General features: G+C 37.3%; 1 protein-coding gene across 1 annotated transcript in view; it reads left to right on the forward strand.

Annotated features, from left to right (window-relative positions):
* The window catches only part of Nkain3 (sodium/potassium transporting ATPase interacting 3), a 713,236-nt gene that overhangs the window by 307,512 nt on the left and 383,264 nt on the right, over nt 1–22,460 (forward strand). Inside the window, exon 2 of the mRNA XM_012517190.1 lies at nt 16,380–16,517. Within this exon, the coding sequence (XP_012372644.1) occupies nt 16,380–16,517 (138 nt within the window). The remainder of the gene's footprint in view (nt 1–16,379; nt 16,518–22,460) is intronic.

A 22,460-nucleotide genomic window follows, 5' to 3' on the forward strand; every position in this document is an offset into this window, starting at 1 on the left:
TCTGATATATAGAGAGAGAGAGAGAGAGAGAAAGAGAGAGAGAGAGATGAAAATACTTAGTAAACTGTACATATAGTTTGATAATATGCTTAATCAATGCAACAATTAATCTCATTTTCTCACTTGCATAAACAATCTGGGCTTGGTTTCAATTTTTATTAATTTTTTTCTCCGCACTGTGTTAGGTAATTCTTTAAAATTTGATAAAGTGATATAAAAATGACTACTTCATAGGGTTTGGAAAGGTTAATGGGAAGCTATATGTGAAACCTACCACAAAGTAGGTGATGAGAAACTATGGGTTCTTTTTTCTTCTAACTTAATGAAAAATGAAAACGCATTTGTAAATGTGTTAGTTGTTCCTTTGATTTCATGTATGAAACTCTCTGAAGCACAGATGGCAGTGTCATAAATAGGTATTTCGACAGAGTTGATATTTTAGGCCAAAGCACAAACCAGTAATTAATAATACACATTGCACATTAAACTATGAGAAAAGGCATTGTCCTGATGATGGACTTTCAAATATCAATTCTCCCCAGAATCAAGGTAGTGGGTGTGGTGCAGACGTAGCTCAAGAGATATAAAATGTATGTCTTGTAGTTAGGATGGCTGAGTCAGAGATCAAACTGTAAGTCTTTCATTTCCTGTCACAAGAGGTCCTAGAGTACAGAGTACATAACAACCTCTGTTTATTTATCATGGGGGTATATTGTACACCTAAAATAGATAATGCTGAAATGAAAGAGACTGGTCAACCTTCCATCTGTTTTTTTTTTTTTTTTTTTTTTGAGAAACTTTGTAATGTCTTCAGAGTGTATTGTGAGAGATGGATTCAATTTTGTCTCTTCAGACTGAACAGTATAGACTCTCCTATCCAGTTGATGAAGACTATTGTATCTATGTAAGTCACAGTTAGCAGTTAAAGACAAAAATGAAGAAAATAATATGCACAATTATATAAAATAAACCTCAATCATTGTCAAAGATTTTCACTAGTTCTACAACCAAGTATATATTGCATTCTCACTGATTTACTGCTACTCTCAGAAGTTGTCTGTTCCCAATCCATGAACAGGAATAGGATGGTCAAGCAACTGGTATATGAAAGCTAGGGCAGAGTGTTATATATTATGGGTCGGTGCCGAAAGAAATGATGAGAAGACCTGATGAATGTAGCTTCAGAGGTCTCACTGAGATTAGTCTCTCTCCAAGTGAGCCCAGAGCCTCAGAAGCATCTCACTTTTATTGAGGGGTAAAGGCAGACTAAGGAATGTGCATAATTAGCTAAGTGAATACAAACTACTATCTCTATTAACTTCCACCATTTGCCTAACACTAGGCTCACCCAAATGCTAGCCAAACATCCCAAGCAAGGGATCAAAGGACAGAGTGCCTGCAGGAGAAGCTGTTATCTGCTGCTTTGGGTCCCAGCTTTCCGGGAATTTGCAAACAGACAGCAACCCTCCTCGGGCTTAGTCCAGTGTTCCCTACTCTCTTGGGACATCAGGCTTTTGTCTCAAAACTATGTCTCTACAGCAGAGAACTGTTAAAGAAAAGTTAAGACATGATGATATTAGCCTACTCCTATTTCTCAATATCTATTATAAATTTTGGTCTTTACATTTTCTGTTGTAAATATGCACCTGGAGACCATATTCTTAAGTAATATTAATTAGACACACATATGTTGTCTACTTTTTCTCAAAATACATACTTTGAAGTGATTTTTTTAAGAAAGAACTTTTATAGGTGGCCCTCTACTACAAATAGAAATGATAAATGACTTTTGACAAAACTGTTGGCCCATAACCCTCTCTCTGGCTTCTCATAGTGTGTTGCCATTTACGTAACACCAATGCTAGGGTCTTAAATGCCATGGTAGGCTTGTTCCCACCCCTGTTTATAGGATTATATAGGTCACTTAGCCTAGAAGTTCAACATTAATGCCCGTGAATTCATTATTACTTCTTTGTAAAGTGAAATTCAACATCCATTATAAGGTCGAAATTCAATCTTCAATCATTTTTCTGTACCCAACTGGCACTTGGGGCTCTCGCTAAAGTAGTTGCAGCATCCTTGACTTCAGCTGTTCATAGATAGTTAGTGCCTTTCTTAAGGGTGAGTTTTGCATAGAAGCTAGAAAGAGGAGGACAAGTTGAAGAAGTTAGGCTGTGAGATAATTTCTGGAACAGGACAGAGTACTTAGAAGCTGAATCAAATGATGAAGTAACCCTCATTAGAGATCAAGTGACATTCTTGGAAAAACATCCATAGATTTCTTCATTCTTTCTAATTTTTATGAAATTGTTACCCAGAGTATTACTGACTTAGCATAAAAGAAGGGCCAAAAGACTTCATAGTCTAGTGCTTTTTTATACTATATACTAGTTTTTTTTAATGGTTTGTTTATATCAGTGTCTTTTTTATTAGTATGTATTTTCAGTACATAATGTTTACACTCCTTGTGTAGAATTGGCACAGTGTATGACACATCTTAGTTCTATTTTATCCCCTTCTCTTCCCCCTGCTTCCATCTCTGGGTCCCTTTTCGGTTTGAGAAAGATCTATCTCCCAACTTTTTACAATCCAATGTTTGTTTTTTATTGTATTTTGTGTTTCTCCAATAAGAGAAACCATGAATTATTCAAGCTTATGCATCTGACTTATTTCACTTAACATTGTGGCCTCAAGGTTCATACATTTTCTTATCAATGACTCAAGCGTCTTTAGTACTACTCAAAAACAAACATAGAGACTGTTCCCTAGATGAAAAGCTACTGACAAAAGGAAATATTTTTAAATTTTACTTAATTATAAGAAAATCATTTCCATAATAAGGCCAGACAGATTGGACCATTCTGTGTTTAGTTAAACTAACTGGATTGGCATAAAGGCAGTATGGATTAACATAATCTCTGACAGTGAATAATCCTAAATTATTTTTACCAGCCTTTAAATTTCCTCAAAGTGTGTTTTGCACCCATTTCTTGCTTAGTTTTAGAATTATTTTCATTTTATTTAGCTGAATTAACACTGAAAACCACTTGACTCTTTCATCAGATATTAATAGACAAGGAGGAGAGAGCTCATACCTGATGGTGCGCTTCATGGCTCCTGACTTTGAAGTACAATGAAAGTGCAGCACTTTTGAAGCCCATGGAGGTAGCCCATTAACACTTGGCTTTAATTTTCCTTAAATCAAAGGAAAATGACAGCTCTGTTGCAATCTGTAACCTGGTGCTGTGAGATCTTTCATAGGAAATTCAAAGACTATTTATTTCAAAGCTTCTTTTCTCCCTGGTATAAATAATGTAGTGATACCTACCATGCAAGTTTTCTTAGAGTGCAGATGTAAGCTGAATCGGCCTGGTTTATCATTCATTTCTCACAGAGAGTTGTCTTCCAGATTCTCAGTCTTTAGGATTTGCACATTGTCCCTGTTCTGAATTGCTGTGACCAGTTCTCGGTTCAGGTTCCCCCCTTCTCCCAGTCGGTGGCTGCCACAGCTTGGGCTGCATTCTCTGTGCTCAGCTCAGGCTTCACTGCCATCTCCCTCATCACCGCACCCATTGCAAAACAAGATCAAATCTTGTCAAACTTTTGGAAGATGGGTTTTCTAAAGCATAATATTGTTTATAAATCTTTCAAATCAAAGAAATACATCCTTAAATAGTTTTCCTGAGAGGTCAATCACCACGATTTTAGCCAAGCCTAAAGAGAACCAGTTCTTCATTTTTTTTCCTTATGAGGCATCTTCTACTATATGTGTTCTATACCAGTATTTTTCAACCTACAATTCTTGGATAACCAGCAATTTAGAAAATCAGTTTAGTTAGTCTAGCAGTGGTGGCAAAACTTTAGTACAAATGCTGCAGCCAACTGTTTGTTATCATTTAAAGCTCTAAAAGGTCTTCAATACTAGATAGGGTAACATTCTATAAAAATGTAAAGTAGATTAGACTGTGGTACAGACAGTGAAGGTAAACATTGATTCTCAGTATTTTGTTCATATATCTATTTGGTGAAACATGTAAAGCATTGTCTACTGCGGATTGAATACATATAAACATGTAGGGAGACAATCACATCAGAGGCAGAGACAGAAGAGGGAGAGTAGACATGCAGATTTCTTTTTCTAAACACAAGTAATGCTTGTTGGATAAAATATTTGAAAAGATTAAAACAACAATGATTCTTAAACAATCAATAGCATAATATTCTAGAGTAATTTAAAAGATGGATACAATATTGTGTGCTTCGATACACATATGCAATTTATATGCATAGCTACACAAGTATTTTATATGCTTACAAAGATCTCAAAATGTTTATTGATTGAGTGCAAATATAAATTCTTTGTTATCAAATAGAATCATGTTTTACGTATATATTTTTCCTGCATAATATATTGAGATTGAATTTTTATATCAATATATATTGATATACCTTATGCAGAGCAATAGTTCATCATATGTCAAGATATGCTTTTAATACCCCATAATGTTGGACATTTAGAAACTTTTCAATGACTCCCTCTAATATGATTACTTTTGTAAACATTCTTTTATAAGATCAAACATATACATGTACTTGGAGTAACATGTGTGTATATATATATATGTTACTATTAGTACACACATATGCACATACATATGCATATGTGTGTACTAATCATAGATTAAAGTGACAGAAATTTTTTTCATTTAGTCAGTAAAACAAGTAACATGGTGGGTTATTGTTTTGATTTTATAGAGGGGGAACCAAAGCATAGAATTTAAAAATACTGCTAAGAATCACATGTTAATATGAGTGATAATAACAGGTTTTTAAATTGACACTCGGACTCACAAAACCATGTACCCAAAACTATAAGAAGTTAGTTATATATCTTATGCCACTAGAATTTTTTGAAAAGGATTTAAATTTAGTGCAGCTAAAGTTGAGTGTTTTTAAATTTTCTGTTTCAGAGTTGCTTCACAGACACTTTGAGTCTCAGAAATGCTTTCCCCTACTTCCAGCTTTATTTGTTCTGCCTCTGACCTTCTCTGGTGGAAATTCAAGGCTCAGGTGTGGATAATTCATGTCAGGGGGAGTTTATTTTTATTTTTGTTTTATTGTATTTAATTATTTTTTAATTTTAATGAGAAAAAAATAGCAATGAGACAGTTCCAAAACAGGTTAGTTGGGCAGTTACAATAATTAATATATTGCAAATATTGTCTTAGCAGTAATATTCAAAGTACAAGATGCAGGCACGATATCTTGTCTAAACACTATTAGTACAAATCTTTCTTCTCATTGAACTAAGAGAAAGTAGCTGTATATTTATCCTAACTCTTTTGTATATACAGATATATATTTTTTCCACTACAAAATGGTCCTTCATTTATATTCTACTTTGTTTTGTTTTGTCAGAGATGGGTGTTCCATTGCCATCCAAATATTGTAGGTGTGTCAGTTCAACAAAATAACCCAATATAGTTCAATAATCCAAAATAGCAGTGGGTTTTCCATAGGACTGGCAATGTCTGAAGTTGTTGACTTGAGCCTTTTACAGCTCAGCAATGTTGTATATGATTAGATTTCTAAATTTATGTGTAAATATGTGTAATTGTTTTTTCACATTCTATAGGGATTTAAAGTTTCAGATATCATGATTGTTGGAAAATATCTGTTCCATGTTATGTCTAAGGTGTTTGATATTCAGATAGATAATGATGTTAAGCTCAACTGCTTATGTTATAGGGTAACAATATCATTAAGCTGCTCTTCCGGATAATTAAAAACTTAAGTTTGCAGACTAAAAAAATTAGAGAAAAAGAAAGGCTACCGGGGGAGTTTAAATAGTGCCCTCTGTGTTCCTTTAGTTCCTTGAATACTCTTTTAGCATAGTATACGGAGTGTATTATTATAATTATTTGACTATGTCTTTCTTCCCCACTAGAGAGGGAGCTAACTTCTCCCGGCCAAGAATTCTGCCATTCGCCATTGTATCTCCAGAGCCTATCTACTTTATAGCAAATGTGAAATGGTATAAGTTAAATAAATGAATGAACAAACAAAAAAACAATAAATTAATGTTTTCAGTTAAAAAACTCAATGTAGACAGAAATCAATTATTACATGGCAATGGTGAAATTTAAAGTTTTTAAAAATATGCTTAGTTCTTCAACTTTCCACATTTCATTAATCATTGGTTTAATTATACATCATGCTGTATTATATATGAATCTTTTCACTTCCTAAAATCAGTCTCTGTCATGTGATTTCTTTATGCCTGGCATCACAAAATATACTGATTCATCCTTAAAAATTCATAGTATCTTGGATTTGGTCAGTATCAGTAGATTTGTTTGAAAATGAAAATTGTTATGCAAATGATGAACATTGCTAATTTATCAGTAGGCATTATTAGGGTTTTTTGTTTGTTTGTTTGTTTGTTTGTTTTTGTTTTATTTTTCTGAGGAACCAGGGATTGAACTCAGGCCCTTGCACTTGCCAAGGAAGTGCTTATTCCACTGAGCCATCTCCCCAGCCCAAGTAGGCATTATTAGACAAAGCACAAATGGTTTTCTTCAATGCTGACATGAAAATGACTTTCTCCAGACAAAGATATGAACTATTTTCTCTTCCCACAGAATGGTCTAGAGATTATGAGCTATAATTGGCCCTTGTACACCCGGGACTTCACATCCATGGATTCAACAACCTTATATGAAACAACGTTGTTGTCTTGAACTTGTATCAACTTTTTAATTATTGAACAACAAAGTATAACAACTATTGATGTAGCATTTAGATGATTTTAGATATTGTAAATAACCTAGCGATGATATTATGTGCAGGTGCTATTTGATTTTATGTAAAAGATGTGGCAACCATAGGGGTCCTAGAACCACCTAGATACAGAGATAAGAGAATGATTATTTTATTGAGTATATATTGTGAAAATATCTTTTTTTCCTTTTATGCCATGCTGATCAAGCCTTGTTAGTACCTCTGTAGAACTAAGGCTGTATTTGTTTAGACAAGTTCTAATATCCATATCACAAATTTTGAATTATAATGGTGCTTTAGTGAATTTTGATGAAAAATAATCAAGCATTGGGCATAGGATGACTTGAGAGAAGACCTAGACACTTCAGTAATGGGACCAGTAAGCACATGAAGCTGGGGTAAACAGTAACCTTACCTCAGATATTTTTGGGGGAGTTTGAGAGAAATGAGGGGAAGATCTAGGGTATTCTTAGAATGAGATATGGACATACCCTCACTACAGGCAAAATAGCATTATTCAGAGAAAGCTAAATAGAGAGCGGGATATAACAACTGTGTGGTAGAATACTGGTCTCTAAAGACATCCAAGTTCCGACTACCAGAACGTATGAATGAATATGTTACCCAACATGGCAAAAGAAATTAGCATTCCAGAGAAATTAAGTATTTAGCTAATCTTGAGATGCACAGGTTCTCCTGGATTATACAAGAAAACCCTGCTATAATCGTAAGGATCTCTGTGAGCAGGAGAAAGACCTCAGGAGGAAAGCATGGGCCTGAAATTTGAGGGCTTATCCCACTGTCGCTGCCTCTACAGATGGAGGGAGAGGCCATACTTAGAATATTCCCTGAGTCAATTGAAGGAATGCAGCCCTGCGGTACCCTGACGTTAGCCCCCTGAGGCCCATTTGAAACCTTTAAATTGCCAACAATAATAAACTAGTGTGAGGTTTAGCATATAATTTGCTAGAGCACAGAGACAATAGAGAGTAGAAATACGCTATTTTAGACCATAGAATTAGTAACAAAGAAACCGTTACACCACACTTGGTACTGATTTATTGTCAGCTATATCCTTGATCTGCATATCTTAATGTTTATCAGTAAATCAAAGATTATTATTGCCTACTTTTGAAGAATATGAAAGTGTACCAAGAGTAGCACAGCTGACAAGTTTCTGAAACATGCAACTTGCCACTACTGAATGATTACAAGGGGCTGGCTCACCTGGAAATGAATGATGTCGAGAAGAAAGGATTTAATCATGAAACATCACCATAAGTCTTGGGTTATTCATACCTCCTGTGATAAGGTTATTTCAGAGCTTACCTCATTAAACAATGAACTTTTTTCTTGCTTTCAGAATGGTATAGTAAGTACACAATGACATGCGTCCCTGCCCTGATGCTAATTAGCTAGTTCATTTCTTCATATCTAAAAGGATAATAAGTATCCTCATTTTCTAGTATCAAATTAGAACAATAAAAATTAAAGAATTGCATGTTAAACAATATATCCATAGACTCACTATTTTTCTAGGCTTGAAACCATTTCTCTACTGTATTGTCTTACTATCTGAAATATGGAAACATTGGGGAGACAGCCGCATCCTGACAGGTGATAAGTTGAGTCAGTTACACAAGACACTCAAAGACATTTTCTGAGTAGATCTGTGATATAGAGGCACTATTGACATAGGCACACATATATCCCTATGATATGATATTTTCAGATCCTCTGGGAAAATTCCCAGTAGAGGAATAGCTGGATTAAATGGGATTTGCAATCCAACTTTTCTAAGGAGTCTCCACACTGATTTCCATAATGGTTGCACCAGTCTACATTCCCACCAGCAGTGGAGAAGTGTTTCTTTTTCCCCACAGCCTCTCCAACACTTGTTGTTGGTTGATTTCTTTATGATAGCCATTCTTTCTGGGGAGAGATGATATCTCAATGTTGTTTTAATTTGGATTTCACGGATGGCTCGTGTTGTGGAACATTTTTTTCATATATTTATTTGCTTCTTTATTTTCATCCTCTGAGAAGTGTGTGTTTATCTCAGATGCCCCTTTCTGGACTAGGTCTTTAAATTTTGGGGCTCTACTGTTTTTTAGTTCTTTATAAATTCTAGAGAGCAGACCTTTGTCTGAGACACTATTCCCATGGACTCTTCTAGTTCATCAGTCTTCACAAAACCTGTGCATTTGCAGTGTAATATCTATTTGTCTCTTCATAAGGAAATTTCCTTGGTATTATTCTCACAGTCCTTTATTTTTTCAAAATAGAGATTTGCAACACAATATGTACCAGTTTTCTGAGATTGTTGTTTTCTTGACATTTATCCCTTCATTACTGAATTGCAAGAACAAGGCATGCCCATTCAATTCCCTTAAGATACAGGCACTCAAACCGTATATGTAGAATTTGAGAAGCCTTTTCCAATGTTCTGGAGGTAACTGTTTCACCTTTAATGCCAGTTCAAGGAAAGCTCAGACAAGTATGTTTAGCATTAAGGAACACACTGCTTTTCTGAACATTCATGATTCTGCTTCACCGTCCTATGTCTACTACGGCTCTTCAGGCCAGTTAATGAGAGTCCAAAGGTCCAGTAATGGAAAAAGGAAACAGCATAATACATTGCTTTAAATTTTGTCTGTCGATTCATTTCACTGATTCATTAATTAAGTGTAAATTAATTTTCATAGGTAAGAATAATTATTGTGAGCAATTATGTAAGATAATATGTGCATCCCTACAGTATTTCACTGCATTTTGTTAGTATTCTGAATGCTTTATGTTTTTAACTCATGAGACAGAGAAGCACTTTCTTTTTCAGCATATTCTTTATAACTCTCATTTTGTCTTCTTAGTTTTCATTTGGAAATGATTCCACTATTTTTTAACAGTGCTTTCTGTTTCATTTCTTTTTCTTTTATTCCTTTCTTTCTTTTTTTTTTTGCTTTGTTTTGTTTTTGTGTTTAGTATAGGTCTACAGGGTGTCACAACACAGATCAAACTTGTAGTGATTTTTCCTGTTTTTCAGCCTCCAAAGCGCTGGGTTTACAGGTGTGCACCAACATGCCTCGTCTTAATCTCTATCTCAGTGTGCTCTGGAAGCAAGGCCAGCATACCAGGCTGGGGATTGAACCCTGACCCCTGCATCTTCTTAAGCAGGTGCTTTAATTCACTGAGTTACCTGGCCAGCCCCCTGTTTTACTCCAAACTAGAAGCTTGTTTGTTCAACTTTTCTTATTGTTGTTATCTATTCCTGTTTTCTCAAATTCTATTTAAACCCCAAATCCTTGAAATGTCTCAGTTATTCTTCCTTCTGCTATGGTATGGCTGCAGACATCCTCTCTAGGGCTGTTATGCCCCTGTTTCTATCTGGACTGATAGACTTCTTTTTGTGCTACTCTACAAAGGTGGTGATTTCTTACTATGGCTTGTGAGTCACAATTATTTTCCTAAGTGACCTTTCAAGGATATGCAGGCAAATATTTAACAACAGGTTCTCAAAGCCAACCAACAAACAAGCTGATTTTCCTGGTTTTCACTGTATAAAGACCCCTATCATGGCCAGTGTCAGCTTCTCAGCCTGACATCCTCGATCCTTGAGACTGGAAGAGATGCACACTCTCCATATGAGCACTCAGTGCAGGGTTTCTCCATCATCACCGTGACTAAAACTACTTTGACAGTAAAAATTCTAAAATATATTTATACTTTCCCTGAGTTAATAGAAAATCCTCCTGTTATTTAATTTTGCTGATATTTGATTGGGATAATAATTAAATAATTATTAATACTAGGCCCTAGAGTAGAAGTAGCATCTCTAGAAATTATGATATTAGCAGAGAACATATTAATTGGTAAAATTAATAGTCAAATAGCTTAATATAGGAATTCAGTAAAAGACTTAAAAAAATACCATAATTCAGTTTATCTTGATTATCAACTTGATAGAATAAGATATTCCTGGAGCAGTGATTTCATTTTAAGGGCTTGAAATTTATCAGGGTTAACACACTAGTGAATTCATAGCTCAGTGGGCTATTCAATGGGGCCTAATTTGAGGAAGCAGGTCATAATGGCATGACCTAGTAGATGGTGTCTCATCTTTGCTCTCTTCCTATCTGGCTGATTTCCTTGCTGTATACTTTTCCAATGCCAGATCTAAATATCTTCTTCCATCATGACCTTTCATGATGTAGAGTCATTTGGCCATAAACCATGAGGACTGAAACTGTGAGCCAAAATAAACTTCCCCTTTAAGTTGTAGATGCTGGATATTTTGTCCAAGAAATGGGAAAGCTGGCAAATACAAAAATTGGTATGAGACAAATGGCAATAATTCTCTGATTATATCTGACCAGGTGATTTAGAAGCATTTGGAACTGGTTTGTAAAAGTAGTTTCAAAGATAGAGTGGTCATATTCTCATCACTGCAACTAATGCATGGCATGCACAATTTAATCAATTTACTTATTTGTCTATTTATTTAGTATAGTGTCTCACTATGCAGCTCAAACTCATAGAGATCCTCCTGTCTCAGCCTCCCCAGTGCTGTGATTACAGGCAAGTACTACCATGCTCAATTTCATTGGTCAACTCAGCCAACATGGCACGTGGTACCAGGGATTGAACCTGGGTCCTTGCACTTGCCAGGCAGGTGCTTAGACTGCCCAGTAAAGAGGTAGAGGTTTATTTCAGTTCATGATGTTACAGGGTTCAGTGCATAGTTGGCTGGCTCTAAGGCAGAAAACATGGGTTTGGGGGTAGCATAGGAAAGGGTGCTCACCTCTCAGTCAGTATCCAGGAAGCAGGGAAAAGAAAGAACATGGGACAAGAACACATTCTTTCAGGTGGTGCCCCCAGTGACCCACATTGAGCCAGGACCCACCTTCTGACAGCACCATCACCTATGAGCTCATTAATGGACTTACTCACACATAACTCCTTAATGATGCAATCATTTTCCAAAAGCCTTATCTGTGAACACATGACTTTGGAGGAATGTTTCAGAATTAAATCATAGAAGAAAAGAACTGGAGAAGTGGACTAGGGAGCTTTGGATGCTGTAAGAAGAGCTTGATGGTTGGTTTGGGTCAATAATAGAAATATGGAAAGTAAAGGCCAATCTTGCAGCATTTCGGTTGGGAACGATAACTGTATTGGGAATTGAAGCAGAGGCTGTTCGTGTTACATATGGCGAAGAGTACACCATTGAATCTCTCTAACACTGAGTTAAAAGACAGCATGCTAATTCATCTGAAGGAGGAAATTTCAAGATAGTCCAGTGTTCAGGTTCTGGTGCAGATATTGCTGGTTGTTTTTAGTAAAAATCATACTAAGACTTGAGAATAAAAAGCAGGAAGATTTAAATTTTTTCTGACTTTCCAGAAAAGATGCATGTGTCTAGTTGGAGCCAAGGGAGGTGTGGTTGCTAAAGAGATTAGTGACACCCTAAACAGAAATCAAGTATTTTGAACTGAAACCAGAAGAAAAATTCTTTGAACAGAAATCAAGTATTTTGAAGTTGAAACAGAAGAAAGATTCTCAGAAATTAGCAAGACCCCACCTTCTCAAGAATGCAAAGGTATAAATCTATCACTTGAGAAGAGGGACAGAAACCTGGACCCCCTGATTAAAAAGGCTTCTTAGGAAATTGGCTCCCTAGAGTTCATGTCACCCTGGTCAACCATCAGAGGCTCCCATAGCCAGTGTTCCAGGGTGGTCTGGTGACTGCACTCATGGACAGCTGACTTTGAGATCAGTCACACGATACTGACTTTATAGGTGTGCAGATTGCTGGAGTTATGTAGAGTCAGAGAATGGAGGTTTTTACCCAGTTGTGAAAGGAAAGCCTGGGGCTACAGGCAATGTATGACATAGCTGTTAAGATTCCTACCTAGAGCTCTTGATAGGGCAATACATAAAGCTATGAGCAAAGCCAAAGCTGTAAAGAAGAACTCAGAAAATTGGAGATGCCAGAAACATGTGACATTTGCCAAAGAAAGCTTCAGAAAATAAGTAAAGCAAGCTCTCAAACAGAGGCTGTGTGGGCTGCATCCAGAAGTGCCACAAAAGGGGTGCCACCCAAAGTGTTTGCAGCTCATGTTACACCACATGTGTCCTTGGTACCACACATGAAATACAGGATTTAATGCTTGTCCTGCTGAGTTTAGGTCTGTTTTGGTACAATTATTCTTCCCTTTTGGAATTGGAACATGTACCTTGTGTCTTTGTATTTGAAAATTATTTTCATTACTTTGTAAAAATTTCATAGGAGCTCATTGGTAAGAGTTTTCCAGAGTCTCAGAGGGGACTTTGGTCTGCAATTTTTGAGCCATGGTGGAACTGTTGAGATGCCGGACGAAGGATTTGAGTTTTCAGTGGTTCCCAGGATAGTTACATCAATGTAGGTGAATTATGACCTTGTTATTGTGTTCGTTTTGATACTTAATATGGTTTAAGGAAATCTGACTAGTTGTCAGGTTGAAAAAGGCTGGGCTTTGGCAGCTAAGCTTGGTTGTCAGTGTGATCTAAGACTCCGGAATAGATTAGGGTGTGAGTGTGTTTGAACCTCTGCAGCAGGCTCACCCGTTAATGAGTTGGTGGCTGAATGGACTACGAAGGGGTGTTGCGGTTAAGGTTTGCAAGGAAACATACTTAGCACAGGACAAGCAATTCACAGGATTATTTAATAATACTCACCCAAAAAGTCAAATTCAGAAGAGTGTAAGAAACATGTCCACATACTCGAGACCCCGAAAATCCAGCTGAGAGCCTGCATCCCACAGAATGTCCTATACAAGTCCAGCTCGAAACCTGGAGTCACAGCAATGTCTTATACAACTTGGTATCAAGGATCTGCACTGGGAAGACCCAAAGGTCATTGGTGGAAGCTAGAAAGTCTGCACTAGCTTGATGAAGGATCTGTACCAGCAGGCTGACTGATCTACACTAGAGCCAGGAAGTGAAGCTCAAAATAAGGGCCAGAGCTCTCCTGAAGACAGCCAATCCATCCTCAGCGGGAGCAAGAACCTGAGCTCCTCTAACAATGAGAACAGCTGAGCTTATATAAGGAAAACCAGGATGACAGGATTCCCCAGGAGCATCCCCAGCACCTCACCTTCCCCTTCCAGTTCTTTTCTGTGTTGGGAATAATCTTCTTATGAGTCTTCTACGTGCAGCACCACACCAATTCATTTCAGCTGGCTGCTGCAGATTGACCCTTAGTTAATCCACCACCTGGAGTGAGCCTTTGTTGGAGTCATGGAGCTGTCACCTTGAGGACTCTGCCTGGCTCCTTGCCCTTCCTGTTGGGGTTTCCACTGCACTTTTCTTCCCATCCAGCAGGAGTGGAGCAGCTTCCTTCCACCTCATCCTTCCTCTATGACGTTCCTGCTTTGGCGCCAATCAACCATGCACCAGAGGGAGAGGAAAGTAAACCTGGGCTCCTTGGAGTTACGGGCCTTGGATATTTTATCCAATCAAGTGGAAAGCTGGACAATGCAATAATGCTTTATTTTTGAAATGTTTCACTTTGTTATCACTAACTGGCTTTTTTAAATGCAGTTCTCAAATCTAGTTTTCTTGGTTTGTTTCTTTGTTGCAGCTGTCTTTTGCTTTATTTTTGAAATGATCATTTTTGATGACCTCTTATTTGTGATCCTAGTTCAGTCCACCTCAAATACATCTTTTGACTGTTTTTGGTAGACAAATATTAACACATAGGGACCCAGAGGATTTGTGCAAAGAAGGTGCATTATCTAATAAGTACCATTAATTTAGGTTCTCTTGCATTATATGAATTCTCTTTAATATCATAAATGCTACCTCTACACATTTTCTGACAGAAGTGGAAATAGGTTTTTCTCTGTTTGAAAAGTTCACTTTAAAGGTTTTTGTGATGCATGACAGCTTTAAAGTAGAGCTGCTGTTTCAGAGTGCATTGCCTGAGGCTGCTCTTCGAGGTTGCTTTTCTCTGAGCCCATCCGTCCTGTTTAGAAATAAAAAACAGTGCATATTTATATCTCTGATGGGCCAATAAATAAAATGCTGCATTTTTCCAGGGGAAGATTCCTGGGAACTAATTACAGTCAGATGCAGAGACAGACATAAGATTGAAAATCCAGTGTTGCCTTTTAGACTGCTGTGATGAGTCTGTTTTAGCATTTCTCTGCATTTATGAATGCAAAAGCAGGTAGCACATTCTTCACAATCTGGAAATACTCAGGAAATGAATGTGGATCTGGTGTGGTTGTCTTCAGGCATTAGCTCTTGTCTCTTTTCCTCCACAGCTTGCTGAAAGCAAATCTTAACCAAGGTAAATTCAGCGTATTGGACAGAGACCGTGCCTTTATGTTCAAGGAAATTAAAGCTATTCAGGCATGCACCTGCTCCAAACTAGAAGCACACCTAGGGTGCCATTTCCACTGGAAATCTGCAGGCTTTTTTGACATCAACATAGCTAATCACTTGTTCACTGGTTTAAAGTGGCTGTCGTATCATAGAAAATCTAAAAAAATGACTTTAATGTGTAAGGTTTGTGTCCAAGCACAGCAGGTGGAGTTGTAAAATTGTGTACGTAATAATGACATTGTTGGTATTCATTGGACTGCCTAAAATTCAACTGTTTAATCATAAATGGTTAGTGAATTGTTTAAAAATATAATTATACATAATGCAAATACAATAAACTATTATTTCTAAATTTGCTATAGCCACATAATTTTTATTTAGATATTGAACGCAGATTTTTGACTTAATCTTAATAAAGTAGAGTTCAGTGGGACTATTAAACTTTAGTTTTAATCTCAAGCTCTTGAGTCCAAAGTAAAGCAAGCTACATTTTGAAAATGTATGCAGTAGCTTTCATTACCAGTAGTCTAACAAAAGGGAAAAGAGCCAAATATAGTAAGTTTTTCACAAATGAAGACAAAGGTAAGAATTTTTGTTGTTATTTTGTTTTGTTTCCAAATGATACTAATTTTCATATTGCAATTTGAAGATATTGGTTATTTTCCTAAATAGTTTATCATAAGTAAATCGCTTTTATAAGTACAATGATAAAACAGATTAGTAGGACAGTTACAATAATTAATGCATTGCATATTGCTATCCTACTAACCTGTTTTGATACTGTTTCAGTGCTATTTTATTTTCACATTAAAATAAATAATTTTTTTAAAAACTAAAAAATTATAAATTTGAGTCATATTTTCCTGAATTTTTTACTGTAAAAATGATTTAAAGTGTATATCTATGGCTCTCCAGATAAGCTTATGATCAATTTATTTTTGAAGTAATAACATTCTGTATTATTTGAATGTGTTTTCTGAGAAAATATAACATCTGAAATAGGTACTACAATTCCAGGTTTAAGAGTTGGGGTGTTTCTCAATAGCAAAACGCTTGTGCAGATTGGCTCTAGTTTTGATCCTCAGCAAGACAACTATAAATAAATCATCAATCTAGTCATGGTATTCTCCACAGAGAGATTGTAATTGTTCATTCAGTCTTGTCCAGCTGTAAGATTAACACGGTATAAAGATACTTGGGCTAGTTGCTAATGAACCCTCTTTGCGTGGTTGCAGATCTCAGCACTGGAGAGGCAGATTTTTGACTTCCTTGGCTTCCAATGGGCACCGATTCTTGGGAATTTTCTACATATAATTGTGGTCATATTGGGTTTGTTTGGAACCATTCAGTACAGACCACGATACATCATGGTGGTAAGTCTAAGTTTTATTTCCTTTCTTCATATAAGCAGTACTAAATTCTTCATGAAACCATGGAATCAATCTCCAGTATCAAATAAATAAATAAATAAATTTAAGCAGTAAAAAAGTGATCTTTTTTACCACTTTGATATGAAATGTCAGAATTTTCAGATGGAGTAGAAAAACGTAAGACAAGAGATAATAAGTCCTGTAGCTATGAATTCTGAAGCCCTCTTATTGTGTGGTTAGAACAGCATCTGTTGTTAGTTTGAATGTATCTGTAGACAAAGGGTACATTAAACTTTTGTCTCCGTGGCTTCCTCTGGCCTACGTGGAACCCAGGAATGCTGTCACCTTTGCCACAGGAAAACTCCTGACATGAAAATGAAATGCAGGAGGCATTCATTCTGACATGAAAATGAAATGCAGGAGGCATTCATTCTGACATGAAAATGAAATGCAGGAGGCATTCATTCTCAGTGCACCATGGTAGTAATACATCCTCAGTGAAAGCTGTGCTAACAGCGGACGGCAAACCTATCTGGCATAATTGTTTCATCACTGAAACAAAGATATAATTTAGCTCTAATTAACTACAGACATTACAAATGCATGTAGTGATGGATATTTATCGCATGTCCCTAATATATTTCATACTATTGGCTATTGAATGTTTTTCCACTTTGTTAAGATAAATTTGACTCATAAATCCATATGCAAAGCTATATCAAACATGGTCATCACATAGTTCATTGTAGCACAGTTTACTGAGGTCTGTGTTATAATATACAGTCTAGTGAAAACAATTCGCAAGTTGTCTTTTCTATAAAAACAAGACAGCTTGTATTCCCAGCACTCTGTCAGATAGAGGCAGGAGCAGCACAAGTTCAAATCTTATCTGGAAATTTAGCAACTTAACAGTTGCTTGTGTCCAAAATTAAAGCAAACAAATAAATAAACAAACTGCCAGGAATTTAACTCAGTCTGAGGACTGTGTAGGGTTCAAACAGAGAGAGAAGGGAGGGAGGGAGGGAGGAGAGAGAGAGAGAGAGAGAGAGAGAGAGAGAGAGAGAGAGAGAGAGAGAGGCATTACAGGTTACTCATGTAGGAAGATTATGAGAAATAATGAGTAATAATATAAGTAAATATAAAGAGCTATATAAAGTGCTTACCAAGCAAGAATTAAACATATGGTATTCAGTAAAATTTCTATTCTTTTTCAATGCAGTGACACTGTCACACTAGGAAAAAAATGGCTTACCATTATGGCTTCTGTACTTAATCAATTGGCTTTCTGTTTGTTTGTTTTGTTTTTCTGTATTTTAGGGAAGGGTCTACAGGGTGTTCAGGGTCTCACTTCTAGATTGGACTCATAGTGTTTCCTCCTGTTTACAGCCTCCTAAGAGCTGGGATTACAGGCGCGCGCCACCACGCCCAGTCTCACTTGCTGTCTCAGTGCACCCCAGGGGCGGGGCCAGCATGGTGGGCCCCGGGATCGAACCCCTTGCCGCTGCGCCTCCTTGTGGTGCTTTAATCCACTGAGATACTTGGCCAGCCCTAACTGTTGAAAAGACATAGTTGTATTTTTTCTAACATGCACCAGTACTCTACTTTGAATCGCAAATATGGTGTTTTGACTTCTTTTATGATGTCACAAAGGTAACAATTTCAGCCTTCAATATGGTGCCAAGAGTTTGATGTCCCTCAGTTTGCTATAGAGCCAAACAACTTTCACTTTCCTATCCTGTTAGAAATAGCTTCTGCCAAGCAGCTGTGTCATCTACCAGAAAGATAGTTCCTAGCCTTAGCCTTGCAGCATGAGATGCTTTAATGCCACACATAATACTGAAACTATTACTGGATTCTATGTTGTCACTTGTTACTGTAAATATGGAGACATCTTTAAAACATTTTTGTCTTATGCTGTTGGTGTGGTGCTAAGGCCCCAAGTTCCAGGTGACTGTGAGACCAGTGGCTTCTTTTAATGAGGTTGGATGTGTGCACTAGAGACCAACTAGTCGTATTGCTTTTGACCTCCAACTACTACCATTATACACTGTTCATATGCCTACTGCCTTGGTTAAGGTGTTTGCCTTCATTCTCCTACATGTAGATATCCTGCTTGCTTTTGGTCTCTCTCCCTTCCAGTGAATTTTCCTAAATCATGGCTGAAAGCTTTACACCGGCACTTTGCTAAAATAAGATCTAAGATCTAGCCTAATGTATCTATGTCTCACAAATCTTTCCTTTCTTTTCCTTTTGTTCTTTTGCTTCCTCATTTATTTTCCACCTTTATTACAACATCTTTATGGATTGATCCACTGAAAAGATATCACTTTGGTGCCTAAGATGCATTTGGCATCGTGTGCAGTGGCGAGTACTATGGCGAGCGGACACACAATCACCTTCCTGGTTGCTCACTTCATCACTTCATGAGGTTAGGTGAGCCTTTAGCAAATTATGACTCCAGCTATGTGAAATTAAAGCTATGGTAGGCAATATTAAGACTACATTGTACCTGCAATGTCTACCGGGGAGTCCTGCCCTCGCAGGTGACAGGGCAGTGTCCTGCATAAATGCTTGGGTGTTGAAATCTGCACATCATATGAGCAAGCATGAGTTCATGGGGAAGAAGAGGATGAGGGGCACTCTGGGAATGAAGCATAACAGAGCAAACAGAAGTTCAGTGCAGTGGCTGCCCTTCAGGCACTGAACATCCCTGAAGAGCACACTGAACTGGGGTTGGCAGTTAGGAAAGAATACAACTTACTAAGTCTGTGCTCTCCAGAAGCCCCTTGTATAAGTAGGAGAAAGGAAGATCAGGGTTTGCGATGCTTCGGAGGTTCTTCTGTAGCAGTGCAAATGCAAGACAGGAAAAATGGGCAGTGGGGGCTTGAAAGGGCTCAGAGTTTGAACACTTCTACTTATGTGCCCGCTACACCCACCTGCCTTTCTAGCCTCTTGCCATCATGGTCTTGGCCACAATTTTTGCCCTGGGCCTGTCCACATTTCCTCAGTCCCTCATGCATACATCTTTCCATGTACTTAATAATTAATCACCTTGTGCTCCTTCCCCTTTGTGTCTGGAGCTTGTTTTACAGTTTGCTTATAGTCAAGTCTTCTCTGCTAGATGAAGAGCTTCTGGGGAACATGGACTGTAATTGGTGGTCTATCCATGTTTATTCATTACTTGCCATTCTAATCCTTATCTTTCCACAGGGTAACATGGAGTCCAACCATGATCAAGTTGCAATCAATTCTCTCTCTCTCTCTCTCTCTCTCTCTCTCTCTCTCTCTCTCTCTCCCCCCAACCCCCACTGCCCCAGAACCATTTCCTTTGCTTCCCTAATTCTCTTTTTATCTCATGTGTGCAAATAAAACTTGCTTTAAGACTTTCAGAATCTTCAAAGGAAAAGTTACGAGATAAACAATTCTTAGTTTTGCTCACTTGATATTCTCTTCTAGTATGTTAGGCCAACAAAATCTTTATCATGTAATTTATGTCATTATTGATTCCCCTCTAGCAGGGGAGGAGAAAGAAAGTTATGAATTTGTTGGAAAATCCTCCATGACAAGCATTTCACTTGATTTCATCTTCCCAAGTATCCTTTGAATCTATATTTCACATCCATAACTTTGCAGTTCAGTTTAGAAGTTATAAAGGTTAAGCAACCTGCCCAGGAAGCACTAGTAAGCAGAACCGGATGTGTGCTGATGGTACTTGTCTTATCAAGGTTCTTGAATTTGCTTTATCATGGTAAGTTGACTATGTTTTCATCAACAGACCCCAGATGATATGCTGCAATTCTCTGTATGTTTTGATGTTAAAAATAACACTGACTCTTTCCTCAGCCAATCATAGAAGAGGTGGGAGTCCAGAATGCTTATTATTCTAACATGGCTGTATATTGTGTATCTAGGAAAACGTACACTAAAGAATCAGTGATCTACACATGTAGGAAATCAGTTGTAAAGATTTCATTTTATAGCAAGAACATGTTGCTATTTATGAAGGTAATTACAGTTTTATTTATTTATTTTCTTTCACTACAGGCAACGTTCCCTGTATCACTTTTGTGAAGACTACTTTCACAGTAAACTAGTTTACACAGCATTCACTATTATGATTGTCCTGGAGTTAATTCTATTACTGTATTTTTTTAAAAACCTGAAAATAATGTGTCACATGTCACATTAATCAAGGTGCATCTTGAGGTACCAACTTTTCAGTGGCAGTGAGAGGAGATCTGGATTAGAAATCTTTACAGACTATTCCCTGGGCAGGAAAAGAGCTTTTTATTACAGGAGATTTTCTTTCAAAATAATTTTTGCTGTTCTTACTGTTGGTCTCCCTTTTTGGCTGAAAATATCACCAAAGCATACCAATTAAATTTAGTCCATTTCAAACCCACATTTTGGAGCACCATCTATGTGTTAGTGCTCACCCAGAGATTAATAAAATATTGCATCTGTCATTAAAACAATTTAATGTACTTCACAGTCTAGTTTTGCAAAGATACATGCAGTAAGTGACTGCCATTTCTGAGAAAAGGTAGTTTGTCACATAGGAATTTGAATTAATCACTTATGAAAATGAGTTAGGAAAAGAACCACAAAAGCCAAGCACAGTGGTACCTGTAGGCAGCCTGCTAACCCACTCTTAGGGAAAACCAAAGCTGAGGAGCAGCATCCCTTCCTCCCCTAGCCCCACCCTGCCTGTGCTCCCCACTGGTGACCTCATGCCGCCAAGCTGAAAAATTTGCCTCTTGCTCTTTTTGTCTTCTCTCTTCTCACATACTGTGTCTTCTGCCTGGAACATCTTCATCTCTTTATTTTCCTGGAGGGCTCATCATCTTTCAACTAAATTGTCACTTGTTAAAAGCCTTACTTGATCTCTGCATTTGGGGCTCAGCACCTCAGCCAAAGCTGCTGGCCACCCTGGTAGCAATCTAGCTCTTCCTCCACCCAGTAGCACTGCCTTTCTGCCTGCGTGTTTCTCGAAGGCAGGAATGTGCCTCTCCATTGCTCTGCCTGCGACCTATCCCTATAGGTTCAGTCCTTTAAAGATGCTTAGTGCTTTTTTATTTTTATCAGTCCATGAATATAGTACATGTGGCATTCCTGGTGTGACGTTGAACCATGTACATGGCACATCTTAATTCTGTCTTTTAGTCTCCTTTCCCTCCTCTTATCAAATTAATGGAGTGACTTTAAGGATGGCCTAAGCAATGATTTCTTAGAACATGTCAGTAATGACTTAGCAGGAAAAACTGGCTTTGCTGCCTTGCTTATAGCCATCAGATCTCAGCTGAAAACTTACCTGCGAAGATGACATGGGCCACTGCAACACACTTTCACCAGGTGCTGGAACTTGGACTGGCGAATTTATTCCTGAAGATATTTTCATGAAGAAATGTAATGTCATGGGCTTCTGCCACTGTAATTGAGTTATGACAGTAAAGACCATCTCAACCACAAATAAAAGTGCAATAACTCCGTGTCAGATACCATCTCCATTGAAAATGTGAAGATTAGTTGTTAGAATACAGAAACAACTTCAACGTATAGTTTTGCTTTAATGATAAAATTTAATTTAGCCCAGGTATGTCAAATTTGGTGTGAAGGTTCAAATGTACCTTTTATAGTGCTTTGTTTAAAGATAGTAAAAAAAAAACAGTAAAAAATAAAACCCCGTGAAGCTGTATTTATCAGCCATAATGAACTGCAGAATCAGTTGCCTCCTGTAGGTTTATTTCAGAATTAACTTGTGAATTCCAAAACAAGTATTTAGACTACCATTCTTTAAATCTTCATTTAGTTCATTGATGAGTTAATTTATTCAACCAGACTTAATTTAAAGATAGAAGAGTTAGCTAATATAGTGAACACTTCTTAAATAAAGACTAACTTTTTAATTAAAATTAACTCAGCTGACTTAACGTTTTATTTTTTTTT

The sequence above is a fragment of the Octodon degus genome, unplaced genomic scaffold (genome assembly GCF_000260255.1).
Source record: "Octodon degus isolate 3935 unplaced genomic scaffold, OctDeg1.0 scaffold00152, whole genome shotgun sequence".
NCBI lineage: Eukaryota > Metazoa > Chordata > Mammalia > Rodentia > Octodontidae > Octodon > Octodon degus.